The sequence below is a fragment of the Westerdykella ornata genome (assembly GCF_010094085.1).
Source record: "Westerdykella ornata strain CBS 379.55 unplaced genomic scaffold EI97scaffold_9, whole genome shotgun sequence".
NCBI lineage: Eukaryota > Fungi > Ascomycota > Dothideomycetes > Pleosporales > Sporormiaceae > Westerdykella > Westerdykella ornata.
In genome coordinates, this window is record NW_022986859.1 from 597,459 (window position 1) to 613,782 (window position 16,324).

At 50.9% G+C, this 16,324-nt stretch overlaps 8 protein-coding genes across 8 annotated transcripts; 5 read left to right on the plus strand and 3 right to left on the minus strand.

Moving 5' to 3' along the window:
• The first annotated feature begins 295 nt into the window (after positions 1-295).
• Positions 296-1,892, plus strand: EI97DRAFT_397805 (methyltransferas-like protein). Its single transcript, XM_033796373.1, has 2 exons — positions 296-479; positions 547-1,892. Exons 1-2 carry the CDS (start codon positions 376-378, stop codon positions 1,757-1,759), a joined length of 1,317 nt encoding a protein of 438 aa, XP_033654384.1. The 5' UTR covers positions 296-375; the 3' UTR covers positions 1,760-1,892.
• EI97DRAFT_323709 (flavo protein-like protein oxygenase) lies at positions 1,830-3,261 on the minus strand. Its single transcript, XM_033794705.1, has 2 exons — positions 2,103-3,261; positions 1,830-2,047 (listed from the first exon to the last, which is right to left on the minus strand). The coding sequence occupies exons 1-2, from the start codon at positions 2,841-2,843 to the stop codon at positions 1,901-1,903; spliced, it is 888 nt and encodes a 295-aa protein (XP_033654385.1). The 5' UTR covers positions 2,844-3,261; the 3' UTR covers positions 1,830-1,900.
• A 57-nt stretch (positions 3,262-3,318) lies between these two features.
• Positions 3,319-4,817, plus strand: EI97DRAFT_501043 (homoserine acetyltransferase family protein). Its single transcript, XM_033802689.1, has 4 exons — positions 3,319-3,392; positions 3,464-3,694; positions 3,748-4,593; positions 4,648-4,817. Exons 2-4 carry the CDS (start codon positions 3,535-3,537, stop codon positions 4,716-4,718), a joined length of 1,077 nt encoding a protein of 358 aa, XP_033654386.1. The 5' UTR covers positions 3,319-3,392; positions 3,464-3,534; the 3' UTR covers positions 4,719-4,817.
• A 185-nt stretch (positions 4,818-5,002) lies between these two features.
• EI97DRAFT_433079 (Poly(A) polymerase) lies at positions 5,003-7,267 on the plus strand. Its single transcript, XM_033798314.1, has 6 exons — positions 5,003-5,276; positions 5,338-5,864; positions 5,913-6,124; positions 6,172-6,712; positions 6,762-6,876; positions 6,924-7,267. The coding sequence occupies exons 1-6, from the start codon at positions 5,128-5,130 to the stop codon at positions 7,108-7,110; spliced, it is 1,731 nt and encodes a 576-aa protein (XP_033654387.1). The 5' UTR covers positions 5,003-5,127; the 3' UTR covers positions 7,111-7,267.
• A 900-nt stretch (positions 7,268-8,167) lies between these two features.
• On the minus strand, positions 8,168-9,188 carry EI97DRAFT_397817 (uncharacterized protein). Its single transcript, XM_033796374.1, has 2 exons — positions 8,993-9,188; positions 8,168-8,928 (listed from the first exon to the last, which is right to left on the minus strand). Exons 1-2 carry the CDS (start codon positions 9,076-9,078, stop codon positions 8,298-8,300), a joined length of 717 nt encoding a protein of 238 aa, XP_033654388.1. The 5' UTR covers positions 9,079-9,188; the 3' UTR covers positions 8,168-8,297.
• Positions 9,189-11,335: 2,147 nt separating this feature from the next.
• EI97DRAFT_458178 (uncharacterized protein) lies at positions 11,336-12,007 on the plus strand (the record flags this gene model as incomplete). Its single annotated transcript, XM_033800886.1, has 1 exon — positions 11,336-12,007. One exon carries the CDS (start codon positions 11,336-11,338, stop codon positions 12,005-12,007), a length of 672 nt encoding a protein of 223 aa, XP_033654389.1.
• A 244-nt stretch (positions 12,008-12,251) lies between these two features.
• Positions 12,252-13,175, plus strand: EI97DRAFT_442212 (uncharacterized protein; the record flags this gene model as incomplete). Its single annotated transcript, XM_033799749.1, has 1 exon — positions 12,252-13,175. One exon carries the CDS (start codon positions 12,252-12,254, stop codon positions 13,173-13,175), a length of 924 nt encoding a protein of 307 aa, XP_033654390.1.
• Positions 13,176-14,478: 1,303 nt separating this feature from the next.
• On the minus strand, positions 14,479-16,183 carry EI97DRAFT_433081 (uncharacterized protein). The gene has a single exon (XM_033798315.1). The coding sequence runs from the start codon at positions 15,837-15,839 to the stop codon at positions 14,526-14,528; it is 1,314 nt and encodes a 437-aa protein (XP_033654391.1). The 5' UTR covers positions 15,840-16,183; the 3' UTR covers positions 14,479-14,525.
• Positions 16,184-16,324: the final 141 nt, after the last annotated feature.

The window sequence follows — 16,324 nt, forward strand, 5'->3', positions numbered from 1 at the left end:
AGTCCTACCTGAGAAGCAAACTTCTTGGCTTCGTTGGGTCAATGTTAGGGTTTCTCTCTATGATTATATGAAGCCGAGTACATATTCGTTAGTCTATATATGTCTTGCGCTTACAGGTGAGGAAAATTCCAAAATAGCAAGCATATACGACGGTTTTCTGGTATTTGGTATTAGTTGAAGTATGCTTGGATGTAATCAGCGGGAGCTGTTTTCGACACCGGGTTTAATTCGGAGTTAGAGCTCCGAGAGCATAGATATAGATGGATAGCGGGGCCAACACATCCATCAGCAACCACCGTCTAGTTGTAAAACTCGTCATCAAAAGGACTCAATTCTTCTTTGCATTTGATTCCTTTCACTCCGGTACATCCGACCATGCAAGACCCGAGCATGGAAACCGAAGAATGGCAAGGCGACTTCAACCCCATGGCCGACCCCGACGAACGCAAACACCTCCTCTCCGTCCTCGAGTCCTTCCGGTATGCCTCAACACCCATTCTACAACCACAATTGCAATACCTACAGCGTACTAACCGAACACTCTAGCTCCTACCGCCGCCTCGCCCACTTCAACGGCACCCACGTGCGCCGCCAAGCCTTCTACTCCCTCCCCTCCTTGCACTGGACCCTCCTCTCCCAACCCCCCTTTTCCATCCTGGACTCGCTCTCCAAACTCGACGACCTGATCGACTCCAACGCAAAACTCGCCGAAGCCATCTTCACCCACGGATTCCGCAACTTCCTAGCCCCGACGCTGGACAGCGAGTGGGTCGCGACCATCGTGCCGGAGAAGTACGCGCACGATGAGTTTGAGGTGTATTCCGCCGTGATGAGGCATCTCGACGTGCAATTGAGTCCGAATGACGTCGACAAGGCGCGGAGTTGCGTGAATCAGTTTTACCGCGAGTGGAGTGCTGAGGGGGCCGTGGAGCGGTCAAGATGCTTCGATCCTATATTAAAAACCCTCGAAGATGACTTCCACAAACGCGCTGCGACGTCCCCCGGAGTGCAAAAATCCGATATCAAGGTCCTGGTCCCGGGCGCTGGCCTCGGCCGTCTCGTCTTCGATATCTGTCGCGCCGGCTACTGCGTCGAGGGGAACGAGATATCCTATCACGAGTTGCTGGCGAGCTCGCTCGCACTGAATCACATGGAGAAGGTGGAGCAGTTTACGATTGCTCCATTCGCAATCAACTGCTCGAATCACGTTTCTCGCGCTGATCAGTTCCGGACGTATAAGATCCCGGACGTGCATCCTGGGTCTGAATTGAAGAAGGAGAAGGAGAATGGGCCCGCCGTTGAAGCTTCGGAGCGGATGAGCATGTCCATGGGGGATTTCTGCGTCGTGTATAATGATAAGGATAGTCGTGATCGGTTCGATGCTGTGGCGACTGTGTTCTTCATCGACACTGCGCCGAATGTTATTCGGTACGTTGAGGCGGTTCGGAATTGTCTCAAGCAAGGAGGCTTGTGGATTAATCTGGGTCCGCTTCTGTGGCATCATGCATCCCGTGGACAGCCATCTGGTGATGACAACGGCGATGACTCGAAGAAGGGGAAGTCCGATGCTGATACTGGTATTGCGGAACCTGGATCGGTGGAACTAACCGATGAGGAGGTCGTGGCGTTGGTGGAGCACTTTGGGTTCAAGATAGAGAAGCATGAGACGGGAGTGTTTGAGACGGGATATATCTCTAATTCAAGGAGTATGCTGCGGAGTACATATTGGCCTTCGTTCTGGATCGCACGGAAACAATGATACCCACCTGGTGTAATCAGCCTGCAGACATTTTCCCAAGACCCCTATTGAAGGGCCAATTCGTAGAAATAGATTCAAGAAAGGAGTCCAAGTACTGGTATATGAGTCTATAGTCTATACTTTATCCGGTCACATGGAGATCTATAACTTTTCATCCGCCTTTGGAGTCACAAGCTTCGCGACCTCCGGGTCCTTGATCACCTCTTCATACGACGGCCGCGGAAGCTCAAACCCCTCCGTCACACGGTTAAACGTGATACCGCCCATACGTCCAATGGGTTTCAGCACCTACACACATAATCAGCACTCTCACGTATCACTGCACAATTCAGCATGCACTCACCGCAGGATCAATCACCGTCCCCTCCTCATCGACCGCATCCTCCCTCACCCAGAACCTCACCCCCTCCACAATCGCCAACACGCCCGTCTTCTTCCCCGGCGTCACCTTACTCTCCCACTCCCTCGACTCCACCAACTTGGCCTCGACACTAAACATGGCCTCCTTCACCCTTTCCGGCCCCACACACGTCCCCTTCACCGGCGTCAGTCCCGACAACGGCCACTCCGACACCCCCTCTGGCGCATTAATCGAAGTGAAATTCGCAGCCTCAATGTACTCCTCGGAAATGATATTAATCGTGCATTCCTTGGTCGCCAGCAGATTCACCAGCGTATCCTTGGGCCTGTTGTACCCTCCCGAGAAACCGAGAACGAATAACGGAGGATCGTGAGATATCGTGTTGAAGAAGCTGAAGGGGGCCAGGTTTTTCACCCCGGTTTCGCTGACCGTCGATACGAAGCCGATGGGCCGCGGTACGATGCCTGATATCAGTAGTTTGTAGTTGTGCACGACGGGGCGGCCGGGGGCGTAAGGGTCGATTTCTCGGTGGGAGGCGGAAGGGGGTGCGGGGGTGTTGGCGCCTGAGCCGGGGGTCCATGAGGGAGAGGGCGTTTGGGTGTAGTGCCATTTTTGAGAGGTGTTGAAGGGCGGACGCGAGGCTTCGACGGTTTTGAAGTCTGGGTGTGGGTTGCGTTTTATGGTAGGTTCGAGGTCGGGTTTTGCGGGGTTGGAATCGGCCATTGTGGAGGAGATGGTTAATGGTTGAGTGATCGGATGGAAAGGAGAGCGTGTGTACGTTGGGGAGCAGGTGAGGCAATCGAATTCTCTTCCCAACTCCAATGTCCAGAATTTTCGATGTTGATTCTGTGTCGGCAATTCAAGGTATGTAGATGTTTTCGGATGGTTAGTTCAGGAACGAAATTTGGGCCTCGGATAGCCGTCGGGAAAAGGGATTCGTCTTCATCTCGGCGCCTTCTGAGGACTACCCCACAATGCGCCAGAGCTACCCCGCTGTTTGTTCAACACCATCACCAAGCTTGATTGGGTGGTGGTGCACCTGATACGTCGCTATGCTGCATTGGACTCACCTACACTTCATGCATGCAGCCCCGACAGGCATGCAATGAGCCCGATCTCCTCAGAGAGCATTTTTGCGGTCTGTCAGCACTAGGTTTTATTAGTTCATACCCAGGGAAGCTTCGTCGCATCCTTCAAAGTCTTTCGGCTTTCTCTCGGAATTGACTTCAAAGCTTCAGAGTGCTTTGAAATCCGCTGTGAAGAGAGACGGTAGTATGTGGTGCTTTGGTCGAATATGCTTTCCAAGATGCGGAAGGAATGGCTGATATAAAAGTCGTGTACAGTCTGTCGTTTAGTGTGCGAATCATTAGCATCTCCCATTGTCCCCAGCATCCCAAACAACTCCAACGCCAACATGGCTTCTTCCTCTTCCAACGCGGACGACTTTCAAGTCTACAAGCTTGGTGATTTCAAACTCAGGTCTGGCGGAGTCATCCCGGATGCCGTTATTGCGTACAAGACGTTCGGCGACCCGTCTTTGCCAGCAGTCATATACCCGACATGGTATTCAGGCTGTCAGTGACAAGCTCATGCCCTCCATCTGTAGTCATACCGTTGACTTACGCAGTGATATCCGATAACCTCTGGCTTATAGGGCCCGGTAAGACCTTGGACCCGGCGAACTACTATATCATCATACCTGCACTCTTTGGCAACGGCCAATCTTCATCACCCTCGAACAGGCCGGACCTCCGCCCCTTCCCTGAAGTCCTCTTCTACGACAATGTTCGAGCTCAACACGAGCTTGTCACGAAGCATCTCGGCATCAAGCATGCTAAGGCCGTCCTTGGTTGGTCCATGGGTGCTGGCCAGTCATATCAGTGGGCGACGCAGTACCCAGACTTCATGGATCTCATTGCTCCCTTCTGTGGCAGTGCCCGCACGAGCTTGCACAATCAGGTGATGCTGGAAGGCGTCAAATCGGCCTTGTATGCAGCGAAGGGCACTGCATCCGCCGGCGTATCGAAGCCAGACGTCCGCACCGCGCAGGACGGATATTCCGAGTTCCCTCAAGAGGCCAAAGAGGCCGCACTCAAAGCCCTAGGCCGGGTCTATGCGGGTTGGGGTTTCAGCCAGGCCTTCTACCGTGAGAGGGTGTATGAGAAGGTGCTGGGATTCAGAAGCCTCGATGAGTTCCTCGTCGGCTTCTGGGAGAAGTGGTCGTGCTCCAAGGATCCTGAGAATATGCTTGTCATGGCGCATACATGGCAGGCAGCAGACTGCTCGCAGCAGGAGCCGTACGACGGCGATTTCGCAAAAGCAATGCGTGCGATCAAGGCAAAGGCTCTCGTGATGCCGTCGAAGACAGATCTTTACTTTCCCCCTGAGGACAGTGAGATAGAGGTCCAGAGTATGAGTCCGGGTATCGGGCAGCTCAAAGTTTACTCCACCATTTGGGGCCATTGGGCTGGCGGTAAGTTCATCCCAATGCTTCAACTGGCCTTCTTTTCGCTCACTTCCATTCCAGGCCCCGGTGGAAGTCCTGATGACGTGAAGTGGCTAGACGACAATCTGAGGGAGTTCTTTGCCTCAAACTGACGTGAAGAGGTCAACGCTGGGGGTGCTAGGAAGAAATAACGGAAATTGACTAGTACTTTTATTGTTCGTCATTCAGACTTTTCGAGCTTTCCATATTGCAAATGAAACGAGTTGAAGTGAAGTTTGTGGAATTGCAAAGCGCGGGCACGAGTTACCCGCGTCATCACCAGCCACATAGCACAGCCATAGCCTTGGCACGCTAGAGACGCGGCTGGTCGGTTCATTGTTCAACGGTGATCCAGCTTCGCATCACCAAACACCAACGCCGCTCCGAGAGAGTGGTTGTCGGCATGAGGGATTATTAAGGCCGTCTCGGAGGGTACTGGTAGCGTTGCTTCTTTCTGTGCCCTCGCCATAAGACACCGCCGCATTATCGACTCATATCAACGTGCCGAGCACCTCCTCCAACATGGAAGGCCAGCAGAAACGCCAGTGGGGCGTCACGAATCCAATTTCGGAAGCGCAACCCACGGAAGCAGATCTCCGGCTGAATGATCTCCTCATAGAGGCCTTGAAAAAGGAGAACAACTTTGAGAGTCCTGAGGGTACGGAGAACAGGTTCGTTGCTCCCCCCGTAGTCCTGCACTCCAAGCTTGTTGGCAGCGCTGACGCGGAGCAGAGTCAAGGTTCTCAAGCATCTCCAGAAGGTGGTCGAAGAGTTCGTTCGCCGCGTCGGGAAGCGGAAAGGTGTATCGCCCTCTACAATCGAGAATGCAGGAGGGAAGATCTTCACATTTGGCAGCTATGCGCTGGGTGTCTACGGTCCAAGCTCGGATATCGATACTCTTGTCGTCGCGCCGAAACACGTAAACATGGCAGATTTCTTTGACGTCTTCCCTGAAACGTTCAAGGAAATGTCAGACCCGAAAGATATCACCGAGTTCCATCCTGTGGAGGATGCGTACGTCCCGATTATCAAGATGGAATACTGTGGTGTCAGCATCGACCTCATCTTCGCATCCTTGCCGTCAATGTCCTCCATACCACCAGACCTGAGTCTGCTTGACCGTTCTCTCCTTCGTGGTCTAGACGATACTGCGATGCGTAGTGTCAACGGAACAAGGGTCACGGCGGAGATGCTCGATGCTGTACCACAAGTGAAGTCCTTCAGGCATGCGCTGCGGGCTATCAAGTTGTGGTCAACCCGTAAGCCACCCGTTTCCTGGTTTAGAGAAACCAGCTAATAATGTGCAGAACGAGCAATCTATGGAGCTGTTTTCGGATACCCTGGTGGCGTTGCTTGGGCAATCATGGTTGCGCGCATCTGCCAGCTTTATCCCTTTGCCTGTGGCGCCACGATTCTTTCCAAGTTCTTCAACTTGATGATGAAGTGGCACTGGCCGCGTCCGGTCATGCTGAAGCAGATCGAGGAGGGGAGTTTAGGTTTAAGGGTGTGGAATCCGCAGGTGAGTAGCCCCCGTCACATCTCCAGCTGCTGCTGACAAAAATGTAGATATATCCCCAAGACAGGGCCCACCTAATGCCGATCATAACTCCTGCCTTTCCTTCTATGTGCTCTACTCATACCGTCATGCACTCTACGATGAGCATCATGATGGACGAATTCAAAAGGGCTGACGCCATAGTCAACCAGATTCATAGTGGGCGCAAATCCTGGGCTGATCTGTTTGAGCGACACACTTTCTTCACCAAGGACCATAAATACTATCTGAGTGTCATTGCGGCTAGCCGCACAAAAGACGCACATGACGCTTTTGCAGGATTGGTGCAGTCCAAGGTGCGATTACTGGTCAAGGGCATCGAGGAGGGCGATGCAGGTGTTGATATCGCTCGGCCCTATATCAAATCTTTTGAACGTGTCCACCGCTGCCGAAATGAGGACGAGGTCGACCGAGTAATACAAGGTAACATGGACTACCAAGTTCCGAAGGATTCGATCCAGAACGGAGCGGCACCCGCTAATGGAGATGCTTCCAATGAGTACCACACGATATACACGTCCACATTCTACATCGGACTCACTCTACCCGAAGGTAAGTCAATCTGTATATATATTGCATGGCATCTTGTTAACAGGTGCAGGTGGAAACAAATCTCTCGACATCTCTTTTCCGGTGGCCGAATTCAAGCGCTATGTCACCATGTCGGATACGTACAAGCAGGACCTGATGTCGATACGTGTGGTGCACACGAGAAAGTATAAGCCTCTGTCTGCTTTGCTCTTCATTTCGCTGACCAATCTAGTTATCAACTCCCCGATGATGTTTTCGAGCCTGGCGAGATAAAGCCTGCGAAGCCAGTGAAGGAAAAGAAGAAGAAAGCGAAACGCAGTTTCGCGGAGACTGGACTCGACGTGCGTGAATCAAAACATGTCCCCAGATCCATCAAAGGAGTATACCGCGCCATCGGCGGGACACATGGCCCTTGCTGACGACCCTGCTAATTTAGGACAGCGAGCACGCTCCAGCCAAGCGGCGAGAATCCGAGAAGGTCAACGGAGCGTCGACAGCAACCCCCGCCTAAACAGGTTCCTGCTTCAACCACCGCAAGCAGTATGCATTCGAAGATGCTCAATTCCGCAAATGTCTCAAATACAGGCTCGCCAGATACGCCACCTTGGTCAAACCCTGTTCTACAATCCTTACGACAGAAAATACCTCGTCAGATTACCGACTTGAGTCGATAACCGGTCGCTTCCGGTAACTTCGGCGCCAGCCGTTGACGGATGCCACATCAGGTTCGTGTCTTTATAGATTCGAGGATCTAACACAAAAAAACCAGAAAAACAACGATGAGCCCCTATCACGGTGGATGGTCGAAACAAGAACACCACACTCTACTAATCCTAGGCTTGCCGGCGTGCCGGCTCAGGTGAGCCCCTCTCCTTTGTCACGTAATGGGCATCCCCAGCTGGGTCGCGGGGTTTATGGGCGTTCGTGACAGTGTTCAATCATGCATCCAGTGGTGAAATGAGGGTTTGTGGATGGAGTAGGGAGGTTCGGTCGCATGGGGAAGGGATTCTTGGGGCGGTAAAGCCTTCAGTGCACACACCGTAAAGGGAGGTGTTTTGTGCGACACTAGACAGAACAATTCATTACATTTAAGGAATCAAAGGATTCCTTCCAATCTAAAACCGCAGCCGGTCACTACTCGGTCGTTCTGTGTTGGTGTGATGTTCCAGGTGAATGGTTCCCGCCATGGCCAGAGTGCAGTGAAGACTTTCGCGGAGTGTGTGTCTTTAATATGTAAGATATCGAATGGGAAAATAGAACGTAACAACGATGTGTGATGGCAGCGTCGGTGGTGCAGCTATGTTATGGCTCCTTTACACTTCAATCCACAAGTTTTGTCGGGTTTGCCAGTGGGATGAAGTTCCGCATCCTCAAAGGTGAGAGCTGGACGGTTTCAACATTGACGGCACAATTTATGAGAAGGCTTATGGAGAATATTGAATGTCTACAATGGGCTCTAGAGGCACTGACACAAATGCGAGTCTTCATTGTTCTTGTTGATGATTATCAGTCCCATGGACTTGTCTCAGGATCATAAGTCTAAGTATCCTCGCGTAAGGAGCTCTCGAACCATGATGGCTAAGTAACTTTGTTTGCCCTCTTCTCCCTACATAGATAGCCAGATAGCTAAAGATGCACTAATGAAAGCTCCCACCATAGCACGGGAAGACAAAAGAAGACTCGTAGCAGCGCCGCACTCCGCAAACACCCAACAAGTACCCATTCGACCTTGACTCTGCTCATCCTTCCCCGCTCGAATATAAAAACTAGCAATCTTATACGGAAGCGTGCCGCAGCTCCCTTTGTCCTCACTCCAACAGCTGAATCCATACCAAGGAAACAACGTCGTGTTGCTGTTCGGATCCGCTTCCGTACATTTCGGTCCTCCATATATCGTCACTTGGCGATCTGCATAATGCCCAGGTTTTTGCTCGTCCGTCGTGGGGTTTGTTATATGCTGGCGATACAGAACTCGGGAGTAGTTCGCTTGCGGGTCAAATGTGTCGGTGTTTTCAAGTTGCCAATGGATGCCTGCCTCGCCCCAGGCGTTCTGTCCCTGATTCCGAGTCTGGTTGATGAAACCCTGTGTGGCGTTTCCGCTGAAGAGGTCCACGAAGTCGAAACATTGGCCTAGGACGGGTATGCTTGATGTAGTGAAGGTCAGGGCGCGGTTGGAGTTAGCATAGTCGCATGAGTCTTGTTGGTCGCTCTGGAAAAAGCGGAGTGTTAGGTTCTGGCTGTTAATAATAGTCAATCGATGTCGTTTTGGCGAGCGGACATTTGGAAGAAGACGGTACGAACTTTGACGTGACGACCTGCGCGTGGATGCCAAGTGGAAAGGAGGTTAAAGCGAGAGACGCTACTCTAATGGCTCGGAGAAGTTGCATTCTTACTGTTACGCAGAAGGTCTTAGGATAAGTGCTGGTAGAGGAGAATGAAGGGCCGCAGTGTGTAGGAAATTTTATTCTAAGGAAGTAAAATCCCCGGCCCTGTTTTAATGTTTTTGCAAAGGTGCGGCGTAGTACCCTACCCTAGGGTAAATAAGAGGCACAGCAGTCTGCCAAGGGCGGGCGATACGCCTTGAAACATCTATGGCGAATCGAATGCGATAGATGCACGATCCGGGTCAGCGTCCGATCCTTCGATCTTCGAAACTGACACATTGATCGGCATGCGTTTTCCTTTATCCAGTGGAAGTTGACTTTTAGGAACCTTGGAAGGTATTGGGTGGCAAAAATATTAATGTTAGGACAAGGATCGCTACCACGATGTATACTGTTACAGGAAATAACGAAAGCCAAGGAAAGATGAAGCTATAGCACACGGGAAATTTCTTAGCCACGCGGAAATTCTAACCCTTGATTCTCAGCTTCCGCTGTATTGCTTATGACTATGTATCCAAAGCCTCAGTCTACGCAGTGCTCTCCGCGGCCGCAGTAACTTTGTTAGCCTAGAACAATAGGTATCCGTGAACGGCAAAGTATATCACTATGCGGTTTGAAGGTTATCGTCAGTGGTCCCCGCGATCTCATCACTGTCGATCCAACAACACACTGTGCTGTGACATTTTTCGCCCACTGTGCCCCGCGGAATGATTCAATCGATCTTCCTTTATAAGATCTTCACCTATCCGGCAGGCTCTCAGCTAGTGTCCTATCACTAAGATATATATATACCCTTTCCACCGTTTGCTGTCTTCTGTTATATCAACATCCCCACTGTTACAATCACTAGACGATACTATTGTTCTACAGGCACATTGCTTGCCTACTTCACCCTGGCTGCAGTCGTGCACGCAATTGGTATTATGGTAGTGGCTTAACTACCATTGGTTTCCCTTGGCTGCAAAATAGTTTCTAGTAGCCTCTGTACCACCTGCAAGGTTGTAGACTAGGCACTTGACGCCGACGGGCCCATTACATCGCTGTTTCGGACAACAACGACGCAACATGGCATCCTTTGGGTTTAAGGTAACCTTGGAACAGTTTGACACCACGTGAGGTGGTACATGGACCGGCGAGAGCCTATCGGACAGGCTTGCGGCCTAGTCCGGTACAGCAGCGCAGAAAAAGCATGAAGACTTTCAGAGGATAGATGCGAATAGCGGCCATTATATCCAAGTGGACTTGGATTGATGGTGACAATACGAACGGCATTGCGAACGCGGCTCTGGAAGTTGGCGTTGATGGCTACGGTGAGAACTTTAGTAGGTATTAGATACACGTCAACATATGTAATAATGTATAGTTAGGAAAATATGCACGCTCCCCTACCATATATAGAAAAGACAATGACTTAATGGCAGGTAGGCCTTCACCTTCGCATAGCAGCGTAACTCGCTACCCTAGGGTAACTTGCAATAAGAAATCAGCAGGAAGCCTTTGTACTGTAGCAGAGTTCCCATAATAACACCGTGTCAAATAAGCCCAAAACACTAAAGAATAACAGCATAAAGCGGCAGCACGATTAACGATCAGGCTGTGACGAAGAATCAAACGAAGATTTAAGAGACGCAATGGGTATCTCACGTCTGCGTTCAGCTAAGTAAGATCAGTAGCTTCGCATGAGGTAAGCCAGGCCCCTGTGAATGTGGCGCCTCTCGCGTATCTGCGACTGTGAATGCACAGCCTTGGTGCGCAATATGAGTTCACCGGTGGGGGTTGGGAACTGCCACATAAATGATGAGGACAACGACTTACATCACCGGCGATCGAGCAAAATTTTGCTAGCGTTCTGCTATTAATTATAGCGCGTGACTTGCGCAAACCTCTATGAATACCAGCACCTGCTCGGTACAGCAGCCCCGGGAGTACCCCGTTGTGCCTACCCTAGGGTATGGCTGCGGGTCACGTTCTATACCCCCTTATCCTACGATGCAGTATAAGGTTTGCCACCTTAGGTTTGTGCGCCTGTTCAGCGCTTATTATTTAGTGTTTAGGTATAGATCTCCTGTTGTTTGTGTTTGAGTACGATTGCTTACAGCAATCGTACTCTCCATCGTGTATAATAGTGGCCATACGCCCTCATTCGATTGAGTAGCTCATTCAGCCATTTTCAGCCCACTCTGGTTCCATAGACGACGTTTACGATTGGTGTAATCCCAACGCAGGATCCTAACCCTCACGAGACGGGGTTCCACATAGCATGTCCACTCCCGTTGACCTTCAGCTTGATCTCGTTTCGGGCCCGGCCCAGCTACTCTCTACAGCCTTGTCAACCTACCAGATGGCTCGAGGCAGCAGACGAACCGTCAACTGGAGTCTCGTCACCTTCTCTCCGGTATTGCGCTATGTTACTCAACAAAGTAAGAGCATGGCGATTGCGTCTGTTATTGACAAACAGAACTCCTGGTGGAAAGGGAGATGGTGGTGTGGCAGCAGACTTGGGCCATTCTGGAACAATCTAATTGTCAACCAGAATCATAACACTGCCGGAATGAGCCAATCTCTCCTAGCCGTGGCATTGGAGTTAACATCAGTAATGTCGCAAACAGAATCCGCCGAGGTCATGCTGGGCCTTCTGTATCCTGGAAATGCGACGGACAACGCTGTAGTAATTGCAGGATCTCTCGGCTCGCTTCCCTTAACCATTGGAGATGTCATGCCAGCACTCCGGGAATTGGAAAACCAGGGCTCCAACATGTACATGGCAGATGAAAGGGCAAAATTCGAGGAATCTTTTTTCAAAGCGCTTGGACCCGATGTCCCCGGAACGTCCACTCATCTTTTCGGAGTGTACACGCCCGCCGACGTTCAGAGGCACTGGAAGCGGTCAAAGAGTTGCTGGGAAGTGCTGAGGGAAGCGAAGCCGAGATAAGCTGTTCCCAGGGAGCGATCAAATTGGGCGTTTTCGTCCATATGCTATGGAGAATCTCGGTGAAGATCATGGCCGATAAAGACCGCGGGGTTGTTCTAGTTTCTGAAAGCACAAGGACTTCATGCTATACTCTAAGCATTATTGCATCCGCATGGCAGAAGAAGCCGAATCGCTGGACGACCATGGGCACACTTCTGTCAACGAGAGCGGCATACAGTCATTCACGTTCAATCTATTCTGAAACATGCATGGAGGACATCTCCACTATCCTTACTCGGTGGGAGCACCATTGGGGTATTCCGCACGGCGACATGTTGGTTTTCTCGAAATGCCTCTTGAGCCAGCTCGTCGATTGGCGAAGGCGATCGAAGTTCTCCGGACCTCTCTGAATTACGAATTTCAGAATCAACGACTCGGCAGCAGCGAATACAGCAAAGAAGGATGTGGAAAACTTGTTGAGGGATTCGCTGTCAAGGACGTGGTCTCCAACACTGACATTGTTAACGTCTATGTCAGCTGTTTGGGAGAATATGCCATCAGCCATGATGAGATTTGGACGTTGATCCACGATGAAGAGAATATTGACGGTGCACCATACGGGAAGACATTTCATGATCGTATGTACAATTTGACATTGGGGAAGACTTGCCACTGTTACAAGCATATGGGCCGCTGCTTGCGGCCCAATGGGCCCAGCGGTCGCTGTTCTGCAGACGACGGACATTCTCTCTTTAACTTTCTTGAGGGCGCAATGCGCCTCTTGACTCTGGTGGACCTTGAGCACCTAGAATACGCCACCCCTGACGCGAACGATCTCACCCAATCCTTCGAAGTGTTCAGCAAGAGCACTTTGGGGCGAGTGTACCACGGACAAGCGGTTCGCAACGCGGTCGCTCGGCTGCCACGCGGTGACGACCCAACCAAACCCTGGGAAACTCTTACATGGGATTTCCTTTTGCAAGGAATCGCTTGGCTCCTTGGCGGCCGACCCAGTGGGATCATAACCACCTGGGGCAACAGCATTGGCACTGCTAGAGTCTTCATAAACGGAGTGGCGATAGTAGGCTCCTTTTGCTTCAACATGACAATGTTGCCTCGGGACGCTCGCATCCATCTCTCGTTTGGGAAGACCTTCTACGCTGGTTCACAAATGTCGAGGCTCGAATGATATCAGCAAAACCTCGGGGGTGTCCCTCCAGAGGACAAACCCTTTGGGAATGCGTCGGAAGACCTCAGCCAGCTGAAGTGGTGCTGCCTGCGCTTGTCGGGGTGACTGATGCTTCGTCGACGCAAATGGTCAGTCTCAGGGAGGAGATTGCAACACTTGCATTGCGGATATGCTGGAAGGAAACCGGGACTGGGCCGCTGACAGGAACACTAGTCAGCCCTTCAAACTACATAAGAGAACTTGGCTGGCATGTGTTTTCGACGCATTGTCATCACAGTGTTAGCACGCCGGCAGGTGAAGGTACGATCAGGGTCGCAAGGGCTGGAGTATTCCCTATACAAGCCAGTTTCGACGCACAAGGGAATCCACTATGGCCTCCAGAGTATGTTCCAAACCCTGATTTGCCGTCTCCACAGGGCTTCAAAGGGTGCGTTGTGCTCAGTAAAGGGTGTCTGGAGCTTCAGATTGCATTTATTACCCAGGCTGGAGCGGGGAAGAGCGTGGTGCTGCAAAAAGACTGCTGCTTTAATTGTGCATGCCAGCTGGCTATGGAGGTCGATGCGAAGTATATCATGTGTTGCTAGGCTTCGGACCCTTATGCACCGGGTGTCAGCACCGTCGGCTTCTCGCCGGACAGGCCAGAATTTTGAATGTATCGAGATGATATTCTGTTGCGTTCCCCTAGTAAGCTACTGCCCTTATTGTAAGGAACACATGCGTCTTGTATCTTCATACAAGACTAGTGCGTCTCCAATATTCGAAAGCCTTGTGCCTAGGTGGAGAATCTTCCTGGCTCCGTTTGAAAGATGAATATTATTGTTAATGGAACACTCTTCAATACAAAGGTCACTTTCCAGTGCCACTATTGTGGACAGAATTGGTGAGTGTCTCACTCTCTTGTCGTTCTCATCTAACATAATATTAGTCAAACTTCATTCGGCACATGCGCAACAACCAACGTAGCTTCCAGCACAGGCGAGTGCGGTGCTAATAATAGAAAGTTTACATGCACGGGGGGGTCCTTTTGATCGCAGTTGCTGCAATGCATCTGGATACTAGTAAGTCGAGCAGATTCTGTCCATGTGAATAAGTTAGAAGCTAATGAGTCTGGCTTAGTACCACGACATGCGACCGTTGTAGAACAGGATAGTAAGTCTTGGGTATTTTTCTTTGCCATTGGTGCCAGCAGAATCAGTCAAACTGGCTACGGGAAGTGCACGTGAAGCCGAAAAAGAAATGTGGCAATATCGTCATTGTATTGCTATCTAGCCGCCGGCGATGGTGGAAAGGTGAAATAATTAGGGTCGTCCGTAGATATGTCCCAAATGTTGGAGGGATCCAGAACGAGGATTATGAAACGCCCTGAATCTCCCGGACTTCGTCGAGAGGGTTCAGGAGACCAAAATCCGGGCGGAACATGAAATCAACGCGATCGATGAACTTCACTCGAAACCGGTGTTTGAGCTCTACTGAAAGCACTGTGTCCCATGGACAGAGAAACAGTTCATAATCCATACCCGTGTCTACAGCTCGCTGGACCCAGGTATTGCTGTGTGGTTCTACGACAGTCGAGGCCATGTCTTTGGCTTCTGCCCAATGATTGATAATCCTGATAATCTTGAGTGGTTCACTCCAGCGGGATTTCTTGAGCGTAGGGCGATAGATAGTCTTAGGAAGTCTTCCCGATGGCCATAAAGTATCGTTGAACAGGGCCTTTACATAACCTTCTGTATCGGGGGTCTCCCCCTTTCCACGTTCATATGACCAGTAAGTCACTTTCCAGAGCTGAAGAAGCGCCAGTACTTTTCGTTCTTTGTCGGTGAAGAGCCTTTGAGGGATAACCTGGGGTGGATGAACAGGTAAGCTAGGGTCCAAGTTACTGGGTTCTGGCTGCGAATAGAGCCAGTCAAAAAAGCCCTTAAAAAGAAGGCGTTCAGAGTATTCCCAGGAGAAGTCATCATTGCCGAAATTATTGTAAGCTTGGCGATACAGCGGGTATTGTCTCGTTTCCTCCTGAAAATCTTCCCAGATATCTGGAGAGTGTTCGCCTTCTTGCGGGGGCATCTTCTCCAACGCATTGATAACAGGCTGGGCGAATAAGCCCTGGCCGAAGACAGATCCAAAGGCGCACATGCGGTAGAAACTTCGCAAGTACGTCTCGATATACTGAGGTGCAAATTCTGTCATGCATTCGTGTATGGTGATACCACACTGGATCCCAGGCATGCCATGAATGATGTGGTTGATGCCGTTTTCAGCGGTGGCATGAAACGCGAGCGCAAGCAAATACAGGTCCATCACCGCTTCCAATTCCTCATACCATGGCGCTGAGGGAGGCAAAGGGCAGCTGTGGATATCGCAGGGAGGGACAGGGCGGCCCTCCATCACGGCCTGGAAGTAGTCTTGGGTAGGGATGAACGAGTACCGATTCTGTGAGAGGCTGAAATGGCAGCGAGAATCGATGGGAATACGCTGGAGCCGAATGGCAAGGAGCGCATCGTCGAAAGCAGGGAAATAGGCGCGACATAATCGAAGCCTCACATTTGTGCAGGATTCCACGATGTCGCGATAGCGTCTGGCTACGGCTCTGAACGCCAGCAGCTCACGGGGAGAATCGAAGTGGTCGCAGATGTTTGCTATCAATTCTGTTGGTAGCTCGTCCATGTTGCGTTGGATCCAAGGCGTGTTTTTCGAACGAGGAGTTTGTGAAAATGCGACGCTATAGAGATGTAGATTTGGACCAAGGTTGAAGGGAGAATGGAGCTCGAAGAGAGACGCGGCGACATGGGAAACAATGCCACAAGGAGCGCGGGTGAAAGGGGCACGCGAAGGCTCACCGGCTGGAGTACTGGAGTCTGACATTTCAATACCGCTCGCCACAACGGTCTTGGAAAACGATTTGGACAATCCCTAAACGGTGCGCTGCCTCCCTACCACCATACAAAGTAGCAGACACGCCCGGAAGACATTAGCTGGTACATTTCTCGTTCAACGATGCAATGAACAAGCGTAGAGGTTGGCGTCTTCATTTCCGAATCTAGATAACGGAATTTTATTAAACTCTCATGATCGTAGCGAATAGGGGACATGCGTTGATAGATGTCTTCAGTTTAAGGATATCTTGACGCCTCTAATTTTTAAGTATATAA